Here is a 16,303-nt window from a genome sequence, read left to right as displayed (position 1 = left end):
TCGCTTGTATTTAGCTGAGCAGGTTCTTCAAAAGGCGAATAGTAAGATTACAACCCCTCTGGCTTCTATTTAAACAGCTCTTGGTCTGTCGTGTGGTGCACAACTTTCAGTTTTCCTTTAGCAACTGACTCAACGATATTATAATTTTAATTAATTGAATGCCTCCACAATTCTGTAAAATCAAACTTCTTGAAACACTGTACTAGAATTAATTTCCATGTTTCTCACAGTGTATCTTTCCTCTGACGTGAGATGTACATTTTTATATTTGCTGAAATTTCTTGCCAACATGTAGATATATATATTTTTTTAATGCATACAATTTTCTCTCCAATCTCAAAACTCGAGCATTCTCCATATTATGTCCATACAATGAGTTCCTGGAGATATATTTGTATTATGAATTCGTTTAGATTTGAAATTTCTTCTGTCGTTTTACACCAAAACCCTTTACTGCTAGTAAACTGCATAAAGTTACTTTTTCAACAATTTTGCTATTTTCCTTTCCCGGAGATGTATAAGAGATATATACCTTGGCCACACTTATCTTTCGCTTTATTGTAAAGTGATACTTGTAACATTTTACGAACCAGTTGTTGTCAATAAAACGTCATATTCCATGAGCTTAAAATCTTCCCATTGATAAAATTTGAAGTATATAATAGGGTGGAGCGTTTTCCACTTTTGTTGGAAATTCGATGACGGTTAGTGCGGAAAAGTGCCATTAATGACACCAAACTTACTGATTTTTTTTTACTTTTTTGGACAACCCCTTACCCTGCTCCAACGGACTTAAATTTTTTTAAGTGTTTGGTTAGGCAACACGCACAACACAAATGACAGAAAAGCTACTTGTGGTCGTTTTTAGAGTTACCTGATTGCTATAATACAATTATTTTATTAAAAGAAACTTGTAGCATTGCCAGTAAATAATTTTAAAATGTTTATGAGTCAAAGTACAGCCATATTAGCTCAGTTGTTGGAATTAATGTCCAGGTTGTGTTTGGAATGCCACGTTTTATATAACACAATTTGTTTTTGGCAACTTTTCGCTTGTTATGTACATCGACAGCAAATGTTATCTAGCGGCAGGCTACACAACTTCATGGTTGCCTACTTTGGCCACGCTTTTCGAGCGTCGTCGCAACGTCCGGCTTCGTCCAGAAGATTTACGCACCTCCCGCTCGCTTCTTTGGCTCCAGAACCTAAGCCGACGTTTCTAGAATATTCTCGCTCGAAGTTCGGCGGTGGTATAAATATTGCGTACTTCGGCCAACCAATCTAACAGGCCAATTTATTGCAGCTTAAGCTTTAACGCTTTTATTTCGCTACTGTTTCTGTTAAGACAGAGAGTTTGTGCATTGTACCTAAAGTTACAGTCTTCTTACTGCGATACGATTCAGAGACATTTTGTATACTTTGGTTTCCAAGTTCGGAAGTAATGAAAAGCACTAAAATAAAAGAAGAAATAAAAGTTTAACTAAATTACCAGTGACTGACATTTGTAAACTAGTTGGACAAAGAGTTGTACATTTTGGCGTAATGCAAGCAAGCATTCCTGTGGTTTCAGAAAAGAGAGATTTTGACACGCTGAAAACATTTTATAATAAGTGTCGCACCAAGGAAAAACATTTCAATCGACAAGGACAAGAAGCAAACCCTCGTGCAGGTTTTGTTGCACACGTGGAAAAGTCTCTTTTTGATATTGCGTCTTGCAAATGTAAAACCGCCGAAGATTGCAACTGTGAGAGGACACGCAAAATTCCAAAACGAGTTTTCAAGTTTCTTTTGGACCAGAGAACATCACGGAAAGTCAGCATTGGTAATATTGACGTTCGAACAAGCAAGTCTCTTTCAAAGATCTTTTCCCGTAAAGTGAGCAGATTTAAGGGGGAAACAACCAAGAAACACACTGGAAGTGTTAAAGCAAGTCCATCAACTAGTGGGATTAGGCATAGACGCAGATCAAAGATACTGGCGTCGTTAGGGGAATCCAGCGAAGCTGTTGAGTCGGGAAGCGCGTCGGGATCTGACTTCGAGGACATATCTTAAAGTCATAGCCTAAAGCGCATCTGTCTTCAAAATACAGCAGAAGCAGCGTTTAGAACTGGAGTTTCAGACAGACAGGACGCGAGACTCATAATGCCAGAGGACAAAAATCTTGTTGTTGACAGATCTAAGGTACGATGAGGAAAACATAAACTAGGTGAGAAGATCCAGAAAGAAAAGGCTCACCTAGGCCGGGCGATTCCAGGTATCTAATTCGACGGAAAAAACTTGAATGCAACTCTTGTGCAAGAAAAAATTAACGGCAAACTACGAAGAGGAGAGGTTACAGAAAAGTATATCACAGTTCTATCGGAGCCCGGTTCAGAATACTTGAGTCATGCCACACCTAAGTCAGGCACTGGCAAGGATATTGCCGACTCTATATTGGAGCTTTTAGAGAAGAACCAGTACGACGTGTCAAATCTTGAGGCAGTCGGCAGCGATGGTAAAGCTAGGAACTCAGGATGGGATGACGGCGTGATGAGTCGGATACAAAGATCCCTAGGAAAGGAACTGCAGCATCTCATTTGCCTTCTTCATACCAACGAGTTGCCATTTCGACACCTGGTTGCCGAATTGGATGGTGGAACGGCCGGACCCAACGCTTTCTCCGACCCCATCGGAAAAAAATTAAAGGGTTGTGAACGTTCACCGATAGTCTCCTTTACACCCATTCCCGTTAAATGGGTGTCTGAAATGAAAGAAACCATAAGGTTTAAGCAGCGACCAGAATTATCTCTTTGAAATTTGTAAGGCTGTTGCTACAGGAATGTGTATTACCGATCTAGCAAACAGAAAACCAGGACCATTATCACATTCATGATGGCTTACATTGGCCTGTAGGATGCTTCGCCACTACATCAGTACTGATAAACTTAGTTCAAGTTTGTGTATACTTTGTCAGTACATTGCTAAAGTATAAGCTCCCGTCTGGTTTTCAATACGGCGAAATCTTTCGTGCGAAATGGGCGCCATGCATCTGTTTAGCATAGTTAAACTATCACGTTTTCTGCCAGAAAATCTACAAGACAGTTCATTCTGTTCTACAAACAAACGGATACTACGCTCATCATGAAAACCTGCTGATAGCGATGATAGCAGATGAAAATCTGCATTTCGAACGTTAGGCTGGAGAAGGATTAAAAAAAGTGCCGCAGCCAGAAAACTCCGAGATCAAGTCGCCCACGTGACTTCATTGTTCCGAAATTAAACTTTTCAGCTGAAAATTAGTACGACATGATTAATTGGCATAAATGTCTAACAGAGCCGCCAATCACACGAAACACAACGGATCAGCAGCTTGAAGAAAACATCCGAACTTCAGCTACTCTAACAACAACATTCTCTTGCTATAGTCAAGCTGTGGAACGCACAGTGAAGCGGGTGTCCGAGGCAGCGTCGAAAAAGTGCGGCCAGAACGCAAGAGATATCTACGTTAGAGCCAAACTGAAGTCTAGAACAAGAAGGCCCAACTTCGTAGATGAGCGTAGTTCGAGACCAAGAACTGCGTGACCTAAGGTCCAATGTCAACGTATGCTTACTTGGTGGGTGGGTGGGCGGAACTCGATGTACAACCACCTCCCTGTGGTGAATTCTGGGTTATATGCGTACAGAGCAAAATAAGCGAACAGTTGCACAAAGAAAATCGTGTTATATCAAGGGTTATGCTTATAATCATCGTTGACGTGGCATTTCAAACACAATCTGGACATTAATTCCAACAACTGAGCTAATATGGCTGTACTTTGACTCATAAACTTTTAAAAATTATTTGCTGGCAATGCTACAAGTCTCTTTTAATAAAATAATTGTGTTATAGCCATCAAGCAACTCTACAAACGACCACAAGTAGCTTTTCTGTCATTGGTGTTGTGCGTGTTGCCTAACCAAACACTTAAAAAACTTTAAGTCTGTTGGGGCAGGGTGAGGGGTTGTCCAAAAAAATATTTTAAAAATCAGTAAGGTCGGTGCCACTAATGGTACGTTTGCCACACTGACCGTAATCGAATTTCCAACAAAAGTGCAAAACGCGCTACCCTCTGTATATAAGGCATCTGTTTTCCAATACAGTCTATATAACCTTGTATGTATTCATATACCAGTATATAGTCATGTATTTACGGATTTCAAGAATAAAAACTTTTCCGTCGATTCAGAAATTCCAATTGACTCCTCGTCTCTACAACTTTATTCCAGTCGAAATTTATTTCAGTAGGAAACTTCATCTACGAATATGCATCTCGGTAGACTCAGGCTCCTGTTTACAGTATTAAGACAGAGGAGCCGAGGTAATTCTTAGGAAAGCTAATTTGAGTTCACCTTATATTTTTGACAGCTTACTTTTCGAACATACGTTTATCTAAACAATGAACTGAAGGTTGGGCTGAATTTTGTCAGAAGGTTTTCAGTCCCGATATTCACCTGCTAACTACGGGACTGGATAAACCTAAGTTTTAGTTTGTGGATATACCGATTAATGTAGCCAGTGGTGTAAGTAGTGTAATTTAATTTTCCTTTGAATTGCTTGTTTGTAAGGGAATCCTCCTCCTCGTGTAGTGGATACCGCATGTGTCTTTGGCGCACATGAACCGGGTTCGATTCCCTGCAGACAGCACAAAAAATAATTTTACAATCGTTCCCTTTCATTGATTATCAATATCCTTTAGCTTAAAAGATATAATAGTGGGACATTAAACTGAAAAAAAAATCATTTCAAGTTTATTCTGAGATGTAAATGCCATATTTGGAAATAAGGAACGTATACTCTTGAAGATATCGCCATTTTTTTTGACAGAAAAGTTTTTGTGACTTGTTGATTAACAATACATTTATTTGAAAGTTTTCACTTATATGTCATTGAGTATCAAAAGTTTGAATCCAAAATACAATGTGCAGTATATGCTACATCAAGCATATTACGTTTGAGTCAGATTATAATAGATCGCTGACAAATGACAAATATTCTCAAGTAAGATGTGGTGTAATTGAAGACCTGAATTGCGTAACGTCCCAAGTCCACTCTTTTTCTTCGTACTTTTCGGTTTCTTTTGCTTTCTATGTCAGCGTCTTTGTTTTAAGGGCTAAGCACTTGCAGTAAAACGTAAGCCCAAATCAAAACCTTTTTTTAAAAAATACAAAATAATTTCAGCTAAACAGAATTGCATGCCAAGTATAATCTTCTTCTCTTTCTTCTAAAATCACAAAAGTACTTCGGTGGACTTGGGATGTTCTGGAATTCAAGTCTTCAATTTCAGGCTAACGCTACGAATTAGGAGATATTAATAGAAGAAATGAGTTATTATTATTATTATTATTATTATTATTATTATTATTATTATTATTATTATTATTATTATTATTATTATTATTATTAACTTTTAACTTCATTCATTATTATTTTAACCCAAATCGTATTCTTGTGTTACGCTAGCATATGAAAATAATGTTATTGGAACGGATTTGCCATCGGTTCATTATAACCTGGCTGAAGAATCACGTTGCTTCCTAAGATAGTAAGTTCACATGCAAAGAAGGGTGAGAAAAATAATATTCTTGTTTTCAAATAGGTGCCAGATAATTATTACCCGTAATTTGAGTATGATATGAAACATATATTTCCTTGATAGGCAAAAAAGGCATGAGCTAAATTTTGAAGTTTTAGGGTTTAAAAATAGCTCAAATCTTCATATTAAGCATTTGCTTGCAGATATACTGTAATATTTTTCAGTAGATCTCGGAACTAGTCATTACAAAATTATGCCATTTGCACGTCTATTATCTGACTTTAGAGTCACATGAAGTATATTGAAATGATCCTTTTCTTAGTTCTACAAAAATGCACTTCATCCTAGGCCAAAAATTAAGAAGAATTGAAAACTATATGTTTTCTTTCGAAGGAAGACTAACTTTTCCCACGTTCTCAAATTATCCATTGCGGTTCACATTAGATTTTTAACTTTCACAGTTCAAGATAATTCTCAGTCAATTAATTTTGAAGTTAATTTGTTTTTATGTTATTTTTTCCTGATACTAATTTTAAATTTAATTAGTTTATACTTTCATAGACATAATTTCTAATATGGAGTTCCCTCGTGACTTGTGGGAGATACGAATTCGATTCCCGGCAAGAACTCTTGTGGTTTTGATCCCATGTTAATCTGTAGATCCACGTCTTATATAGCTTTGCTGCTTAAAGGAATGCTAAACCCAAGTCCAACCCAATTCATTGAGTTTGGTGTTTGAATCTCAAGTTTGATAGCCGATAACTCAAGAACCAAATGTCTTCACACCACAGTATTTCATATGCATATTAATTTTTCATTTTAATGTGATTATTTTTTATAGTTATTTTTTAATTATTATTGTAACTAATAAATTTGTGATGACATATTATTTGTACTATACAATAGTTAATAAATATCCAATAATTAGCATGAAAGAAACACTACCTACGTATATTAATTGCAGCAATCATCGGTTTTAATCATCACATCCCGTTCATTACATTTTCTCTGTAATTAGTAGGTCCAGCAAACAATGGTATAAACTAAAATTAAACATTATATTTGTAAAATTAATTAAAGCTCAAAATATAACAGCTTTAAACATATTCCTACCAGACAAGTCTGGCGAACAAGACGACAGTGCAGCAGGAAATCGCGATGCATAGTTTGAGAAGCTCTGGGCTATAATATCATAATTAACTAGAGATCCATTAGATACATAAATCTGTCTGCTAGTAGCTGTGGTTGCTAGCTGCAATTATAGATGAGAAATGATGACATTTGGTAATCCGCCAACGCAATTAAATACGTAGGTTTCAGTTCTTGCTAGAAGATATTTGAACAAAAATATATTTATTTAAATCTCTGACGATGTAATTAATGCATATGTTAATTGTTAGTTTTAAAATAATGTAATTTCGAAGTGTTTACTAATTTACATTTATTTGAATTAACAAGTATCGGAGAAATGTGTGTAGTAATAGGCGAGAAGGCGAGCTCTATTATTTTAAATTCTTATGGAGAAAATTAACTGAAGTTTTTTTTCAAGCATTATCTATGCATTATACTCTAAATAAGAATCTGCACATACATTCTTCCATGAAAATATATTCTTGTACTTTTTATTGAATAAATTAAGCTTCTTCGTGGTTATATGGTTATCATACGCGTCTCCGGGTCGAGAGAGCTGGGTTTGATTTCTGGCGGATCTCATGTGGTTCATACCCTATTTTAAGTTGTAGGTACACGCTTCATATTGTCTCGCTGCTGAAAGGGACAGTAAAAGCCAATTATAAATTATATTCAAGAATTACACAAACAAATAATACGATGCACAGTAGGATAGTGTTCAAAAGACTTGACAACCACACATCTTTCAAAAGTCGACTTCTCTTACAACTGCAAGTAGATCAACTAAATGTTAATTTTCTTTGGATTCCATGAAACTTTATTTCAACCCAATGTGTAGAAGTAATTTTACTATATGTTACGGTTGTTTTTGAGGAAATCATCCGAAAAGATCTTACCTTCAAGAATAAACTATCCCTTCTGGATTATTTTTCCCAAGAAAAATGCCTTATAATATATTATAGGGTTTTAAAATGAAATGTTTATTTTCGGAAAAGAATCATTACAACCATACATAAAATCGTTAGAATCCTTCGGCACTCATTCACTTCAAATCCTGACTATCTCGACCAAGTTTAAAATCTGGAGCGGGTAGTTGAACGGTATGGCTTGTAGTACATCAAGACGAACACCAAAAAGTCTTGTTCAATATAGGGGCATGTGAAACGATATAAATCCATTGATATTTCAAATTCCATTCTTTTTAAGATTACCATACTTTCTTCTCCATTATATTTACTCGAAAGTAAAAGTACCTTAGATACTACTGCAAGAATGATGTAATTGAAAAAAGAAAGTAAGTGACTTGAAACAGGAGGAAGGCCTACACTAAATGACACAATTGGAGCAAAGATGAGCATAATAAAATGCAAATTTTCTATGTAAAATATTGCTTTCCCACGATTTATTTTTTTGATATTATTCTAATGGTATCTTAAAACTAATCGTTGGTTTAAACCCGAAGGTTTATAACGATTATATATAAACTTTAATTGGCAAGAAGTGTTTTATATCCTATACCTAATCAGAAAGAATAGAAAATCATTCCATGATATGTTAAACATCGTTATAGTGACGCATTCATTCTGAATAAAATATTCATCTTCACGTAAAGGAAATGTAAATGTAACATTTAAATAGGTAATAAAATAACCCAAGTAAGTTCATAAGTAATTGAACACTTAAAAGACGAAGGGAATTAAACAACGAATCAGAGCAAATTTCGGCTTAGGCTCGAGTGCTTAGAAACGAAAGTTTGTCAGGAAACCTACAACATAATTCATCAATTCAATGAATACTGTTATTAAAACCCCGCCTTCAAAACTTTTGTATTATTATTATTATTATTATTATTATTATTATTATTATTATTATTATTAGTAGTAGTAGTAGTAGTAGTAGTAGTAGTAGTAGTAGTAGTATTAGTATTATTACATTTTCCTTAGCCTATGCGAAAGCCATTTTCCTAGAGCTTTTCAAGTAATATTTTAGTCACTCCACAAAAGACAATAAAATATTTAAATTAACGCACCACGGTTAAGATCTTTACGTTACAAGAGATGGGTGATTAATGAAAGCGACTAACTATGAACGAATTAGTAGAATGAGAATGTGGAAGAAAACGAAAGAACCCAAGAAAATCTACAGACACGATAGTCACTGCACAAGTATTAATCACTCAACCACATAACTTACACGTTTAATGATATCTTGATATATTTGCAAATATTTTAAAGGTTTCTATACAGACACCATGCAAATTTTACGCTGGAGACATTACAGATTGTAAATAAAAAACATCTTAAAATGTTTATCCGCGCTTGCTCCCTTTCTGCCATATGATTTTGAGAGATCGCAACTACATTGTTATTACTATAAGCACGTGAGACGTTTGCGAGCTATGGAAAAACATATCCGCGCAGGGAACCTTGTTAGAGACTAGTAACATATAAAGTTATATAAAGTTCAAAATATCTAAATATACAGGTATTGTGTCATTAGATGTATAAGTTTATATATTGAAGCTTAAAAATATTTATTTTCATACACTTTGTATTTTGTGCGGAAATTTATGGAATGAGTTTGCGGCTTGCGCACAAATCAAAAGTACTGTATATAAACGTGCAAATTTTATTAAAATTATTCATATTTTTTTAAAAATTATTGTACTTTAATTCGAAATTTAGGGTAACTTCCACCTGTGCCGTAACAATTAGTAAGAACGACGCATAAGTTAGAGACGTTATTCACATGTAGTGCTAAATACAAGTTTGCTTGTATGTTTAAGCGAAAAGAAACAGAAAAGGCGAGAAAATAATTAAAATCAGTTATTGTTGTAACTAGTTTAAAGTGATATTTACAATATGCACTTGAAAAGTGAATTTTTAAATTTTTTCATGATTGACCATAAATTGCATACTACTAGTACTATTTGTTCCCATTTAATTTACTTTAATATTCATATCACATCACCTAGGAATCTAATCTGACAGATCAATGCTAATATCCGAACTTCTATGGTATGCACCTATGTTGGTTAATTTTAGGTTATTTTGAGATAGTATAACGCAAACAAAATTAGAAAACTTAACATACGAACTCTATACTTAAATCGATATTGCAAAATTGTAGATTTAACGCTGAAGTCACCGGAATGAATATCAATAGTATGTACAACTAGTATATCGTTTCCCCATTGCAGAAAAAATCACCCATCATTGATTTTAGCAAATCCTTATTGTAAGTACATACTACGTTTATTTGACATTTAACAGGTTAACGCTTAACTTCAAATTACGTTCAACAGGTTTCTTACATTAGGATCAATTGGTGTACTTTCATACTTCGTACTCTGGCTAGACGTACTGCAGCTGTTCGGCCTAAATTTTCGATCGGCTAAGCTAGATTCATCCGGTCCGTAGTTTCTCAAATGTGGACATTTAGTGTACGCAGTGCGCCATCAAAGTGTGTCCCTTAACCTTGTTTCACAAATTACGATCTAACCCTTATTCTCTAAGGAGTGGGATACGCTCACTACGCAGACAGACTGAAGTCCTGAGTGCATACCAGCTAACCTATTGGTCAAGGTGACCTTGCTAGTGAGTCAAGTTCTTCAATGCTCAGCAGGCATGGTGCCTGAGCGTTAATGTAACCTAGTTCTTGTCTTAAATAGCAGCTAGTGATTTTTGAAAAAAATGGCTAATTCCGAACTATAAATTTGAAGGCCATCAAAGATCTCCAGCTTGGGAATCAAAGATATGCACAAAAAATATTGTATGCTCTTACTAAGTATGTCAAAATTTGCCTCGAGACAAGATCTCAAGATTTCTGTAGATTGCATACGCAATACTGTACTTGTGGTTAAATTTACAAAATCAAACAAAGGACGACGATGTTAAAATACGAGTATGTTCAATACCCGCTTCTTTCAAAGAAGTTCTTGGAGAAGTTCAATATCAGGAATAAAGTATCAAAATATGATATCTACGGTTGAGAGAGAGAGAGAGAATTTCACTTTCAAGATGACTATAGCTTAGGCTTGTTTCTTTCGAAACAAAAGTCTGAGTACGTTATAACATGAGTACACGTCAAATATTATAAACATCGGAGAGAAAAGAGAGCCTGAGGGGATATTAAAAGGATTGGTATACCACAATAATAACCTATGTTGGACACCAAAATATCTTCATAAATTCGAGTTAGCTCAATGATCATAAATGTTTTTTCCTACAGCGGACCACTTTTGAATGCTGTAAGTCACTGACAAGCTGCATTGTACTAGTCACAATAAAACAGTGACAATTTAGAAATAACTAGCAGCATACACGCTCTTTGTACGGAGAGAATACGTTTCAGTTTGGACAGAAAGGGTTGAATTTGGATTAAAAGTATCACTGCTCATCTCAGCGACCAAAAAAAAAAAAAAAAAAAAACTATGGACTTGGCACTAATATCGGTCATTTTGATTATTCTTAAATATCTCCCACTCCTATAAGTTGTACCGTCAAAGTGAAATGATAAAAGCCATTCCAGGCTCAAACCTCATCTATGTTGAAAATTTGGTCGGATCGGGTGGTTCAAGAGTTATGAAGTCATAAACATAGTCACTTTCATATATATATATATATATATATATATATATATATATATATATATATATATATATATATATATATATATATATATATATATATATATATATATATATATAAATTATGTGATTCCGGTCACTCAAGACATATTTATTTAATGTACAATTTTCTAAATTTATCAGTATGTCAATTTATGACTTCAGCCAATAACTAATATACAACAAACAAAAATAATAAATTACCGTTGTATGTTATTTTGACACACAAAATTTGTCATTTATCCAGTAAATGAGATTATTCGATTTGTTTTCTTCATTATTAGGATGTTAGGACAAGCTATAAAGTTGGATAGCACTAGTAGTAGGTAAATTTCAGTATGTGTCGGACAGTCGATTCTTCAACGTTGGTTTCACATTCTTCATTTTCAGAAAGACCTGTTAGTCGAAATAATAGTGATGAATAGAAATGCAATGTTTAGTGCATGATTATGCAGAACAAAGAATACCGACTTTTCTACATATTTGGAATACGTTTATTTGACATTTAACAGGTTAACACCTAATTTCAGATTAACGTTGAACAAGTGTGAAATATTTATTTGGAGTAAGACTACCACGTTCAAGTTGTTTAACTTATTTATTTATTATTTATTTCAGTATGGGTTTCAACAGACCAAAACATTAAAACCAATGACCCAAGGATTATAAACCTGGCTTGGATCTACGTATGTTGTTGGAGCTTGAGTGCGCTTTTACTTTGTTTGGGGAAGCAAGTCGTTCTAGCCTTAGTGTATATCCAAGGAACAGTTCGAGTGTTTATCTACAATGTAGAATGAATATGCTAGACAAGAGGATGTCTCGATTGTAGATAATAAGCAAACAACTTAGGATATGCCGCAGAATACTAAACTATAAATAGATTGAACGCTTACAAAACCTTCATACGTAGCCGGAAATTAACACCATCCGCTTTTGTATTATTTAAAATAAAAAAAAATAACTTCGAATGGAAATTACTAACGGTTATTTATGTTCATCACGTTAAATTTCGCTTTGGTATATTATGTCCTACTTTTTCGACTAAAATATAAATACCTGTGTTAATTCAAAAAAGTACATTATATGGCACCAGCACACTACAGCAAAATCACTTCATACAGTACTTAAATATTACAAATAATGTATCAACGGAAAATTAGAATTATAGGATGGAAAAAATAAAATTTCCTCAGTAATCACGGTATTGCAAACATTTTATTTGGAACTTCGACAAATTTAAGCGGAGCAAATGTAAGTATATAAAATGACATTCCAATCCCTCACCTAATTACAGAATAAACAAAAGTAAGGAGCTCACATAGTTTAGATTTTAATTATTACGTATTGAATAGTGGTTACGAAACATTTTTCGTCATGACCCTCCTACGCCTCTCCAAATCCTGATGTTCCTTATTCTGAGATATGATATTCTCTACTGAAGTTTCCTTGCTTGTATCAGTAATTTTATTCAAAGGATTTGTAACTGAAATAAATATACGTGATAGCGACTTAACACACAAAAAGCTACAAAAATATGGTAAAATCCAAAAAGAGAAATAAAGAAACACAGAAATAATTAAAATACACTGAAAATCGTATTTTTCTGAATTTTTTTATGTTTGTAATAAGGTAAATTGTCAAAACAACTACATATTACAATATTGGCCACTAAGTATCTATAGAAACGAGTGAATGCTCCTTTAATTTATGATTTACAATCGATTTGAATATTTCTAATTCGAAATCATTTATATATGGGCCTTTTATTCAGAATAATTCTTCTGCCATATTCTTACAAATTTCACGTGATTTCTCTTCTCTTTTCTTGCATGTTAGTATAATTCTTTTGTTTGATTTTTCCCCATCATACTGTTTTTATTATTTTATTTGTATATTTATATCTGGAACATTTATGTTAGTTACCGAATTCCAATTGTTGTACAATAAATATTTCATTTTTAAATATTTCATTTTTAATATTTCATTTTTTTGCCTCAGCCATTTTACTTTGAAACTTATATATATTATTTTGTTACATTGAAAAATTTTATCATCATTGTTACAATTCATATTACTGTAATGTTGAAAATTATTTATTAGTAGAAAAGCCTAATCCAGTTGTAAATATTATAGATGGAAGGATTCTTCACTATTCTTTTATGTTCTGCAAAAAAAAGTTTATGTTGTATCATTTTTAACAGGAAATTTCTGTTTTTTTTCTTTCATTTTATAAATGTTTAACGTACCTACACTCTCGAAGTCATCTCTAAAGCATAACATTATTATCCAGTGGCGGTACGCTTCACGTTGGGAATCAGTGTACTCGACTCAAAAAGCTGAAGATCAGATACCTTTACTAAAGAATAAAAATAAATATTCGCCCTTAGTTTTCCTTGGTTACATCAATGACAAATGGAAAACAAAAAAAGGGTTGGTAATAAAAGGAACAGCCTATTCCGTAAAGACTCATGTAGAAGAAAGTTTCTCACTTCAAAGTCAACATCACGATCTGAATATGCAAATAGCCGTCAAGTTTTATGCCTGTAATGAAGTTACACACTATCCTTTATATAAATTATCATTTGTTGACTTTTTTTGTTTAGCAAACCACGATACAAATTTTAATTCGCATCGCAAATTATAAGTTTTGCATCGCATTTTCGGCAGCGAATGAACATATATATATATATATATATATATATATATATATATATATATATATATATATATATATATATATATATATATTTTACTCTTTTGACATGAAATAAATGATAAGTGTATTGTATACCACAGATCATTATGATATTGAAAAGCAAAGTATAGAAAATATATTGACAGTTATAAATTGTAAATGTATGTATGTATTTTAAATTGTAACTTCGATATTCTACAATATATCAAAGTAGGTAGCTGGTTTTGAATGTGTCAATATAAAAAGCCAACTTGTGATTTTTATTGTTTTCAATTTGTAATGACTTTCATAAACGGGAGATTATAATTGCAGAGTCCGTAGAGTCAATTTTCATTATTACGGTAAAAACAAAATAGCTTAATTTCAGGAGAGTGTTCATTTCCTAACTCATATTCTTGCCAATGGTACTTGGGTCCAGTATTCTATTTAAAAAACTTTAAAACGAATATTTTCTTTTGTTATTTCAATGTACAACGGGAGAGCGTAGCAAAACGTATTATATTTCTGGATCAATGCTATGAAACAACTATGAAAAGATAGGAGAGAAGAAGAGTGTCCCATGTTTTAGCAAGTAGCCTGGTTTCCTAAAAGTAATCTAAGATCTTGAATTTCGGATGCCTATTGAACCACTTTCTTTACAGATAGAATGAAGTGTCAAAGCGAATGTGGTCTTTATCGTCAATTCCACAGACAGTTTACAATAATTTGTTTGGTAGTTCACAGTAGAATATGCTCTTTAGAATTTAACACACACTTAAAGGGAAGCATTAGATTTTCGATTAGATTCATCACTGAATTTAAGCTGTATGTAAGATCGAAAGAGAAACGTTCTGAAAAGATATATAATAGAAATGTATTCTGTTGTCTATTCGGTAATAAACTATGATCATAGATGCATTACATTTGACGATACGGCTTTTCGTTTGAATCAAATTTCTCAAATTGTGTGTAACAAACTGCTACGCGACATAAATTAAATAAAATGCTGATATGTTTATAATCAAATACAAAATTGGTGAAATACGCTAACTCGTGCATCGTACTCTCGTGTTCTAGCCAGTGTTTAAACTGACGCAACTATATTTTTACACCTATGACAAGTTTTAATTTATCGTTAGTGATTTATATTTTTATATAGATAGATTGAAAGCTACCCTGTTAAAGGCTACTTTCTTTTAGGCAAGTAGTATTATAAGGAATTATCAGATTTTTTAAAGTAGAATTATTGAATGGACACCAACACCCGACGATGTTGAAGTTTTGTTTTCTTTTTTAATTGTTTCTGCACATGATTGATAGCGTTTCTGTATTTAAGTTTAGATAAGTACTTTGGATTTAATTTCATTTTACTTTTTTTTAATGAAATGAGGTTCTCTTCTCGTGAAAAGGAGTATACTTTGATTGTAGATAGGTAAGTACAAAGAATATGTTAAGTCTCCATTCTTAAAAACATAAACATTATAATTTTTCACAGTGGATAATTTCATTGTGAATGAATAATGTATATCCTACAACAAAAATAGATATTTGAAAGTTTGTATTGTTTGAGCCAGCTTTTAGAATGGGGTATAGTTTCACACAGAAGTAAATATAAATAATAGCTCATAATTACCTGCAAAGTGGGAAACACTTGCTAAAACTTCCAACATACTTGACTAGTGTTTTGGTATACTGCACACTTGTTGAGAAATGTTGTCATCTGTTGTGGGACAAAAACTTCTGTCGTACTTGGTGAAAACACGAGTCGAGACTCGATTTTAATAGCACAAGTTTCAACATTCATTACTTAATTTTTTTATATATATTTGATTTGTTTTCACAGCACCGAACTACGTTGATAAATGAAAAAACAAGTACAAAATTATCTTTTGAAAAACTAAATACTAGGAAAAAACTATTAATTTAAAATTCTTGCCATTTGAAGTTAAAATTTCACTTTTTTCTTGTGTGATCACTAACACAAAAGTATGCTTTAAAATAAAAGAATAAAGAACTCGCGCGACTTTATTGTCACAAACTCGTCACTGCTCGCTCAACACACGGTGCCGACAGCGTGTAATTTCGGAGAACCACCTAACATGCTGAGATAGCTCCATCTGCCTACGACACGGTCAATAGAGTAAAGCTGAGCTCCACAAGTTGCGATTATTACCGAACATGGACGAGAGCAACCGATCCTTTCTTTTTCTACTTTCTTCTACTATTTCACGTTTCTATATACATTGATAGTGCATTCATTTATGAATATGATTTTTTTTTTTTGGATTTGTAATAGTGACTCGTTAAAGAAAAACGAAC

General features: G+C 33.3%; 1 protein-coding gene across 1 annotated transcript in view; it reads right to left on the bottom strand.

The window, feature by feature from the left end:
* Window positions 1-16,101, bottom strand: part of Syt4 (Synaptotagmin 4) — a 518,564-nt gene extending 502,463 nt beyond the window's left edge. The window contains exon 1 of the mRNA XM_081733986.1: window positions 15,618-16,101. Coding sequence (XP_081590112.1) covers window positions 15,618-15,654 — 37 coding nt within the window. The 5' untranslated portion in view covers window positions 15,655-16,101. The remainder of the gene's footprint in view (window positions 1-15,617) is intronic.
* Window positions 16,102-16,303: the final 202 nt, after the last annotated feature.

This window comes from Thermobia domestica, chromosome 12, assembly GCF_964235325.1.
Source record: "Thermobia domestica chromosome 12, izTheDome1.hap1.1, whole genome shotgun sequence".
In the NCBI taxonomy this organism is placed as follows: Eukaryota; Metazoa; Arthropoda; class Insecta; order Zygentoma; family Lepismatidae; genus Thermobia; species Thermobia domestica.
This window is presented reverse-complemented; position numbering and strand designations above follow the sequence as displayed.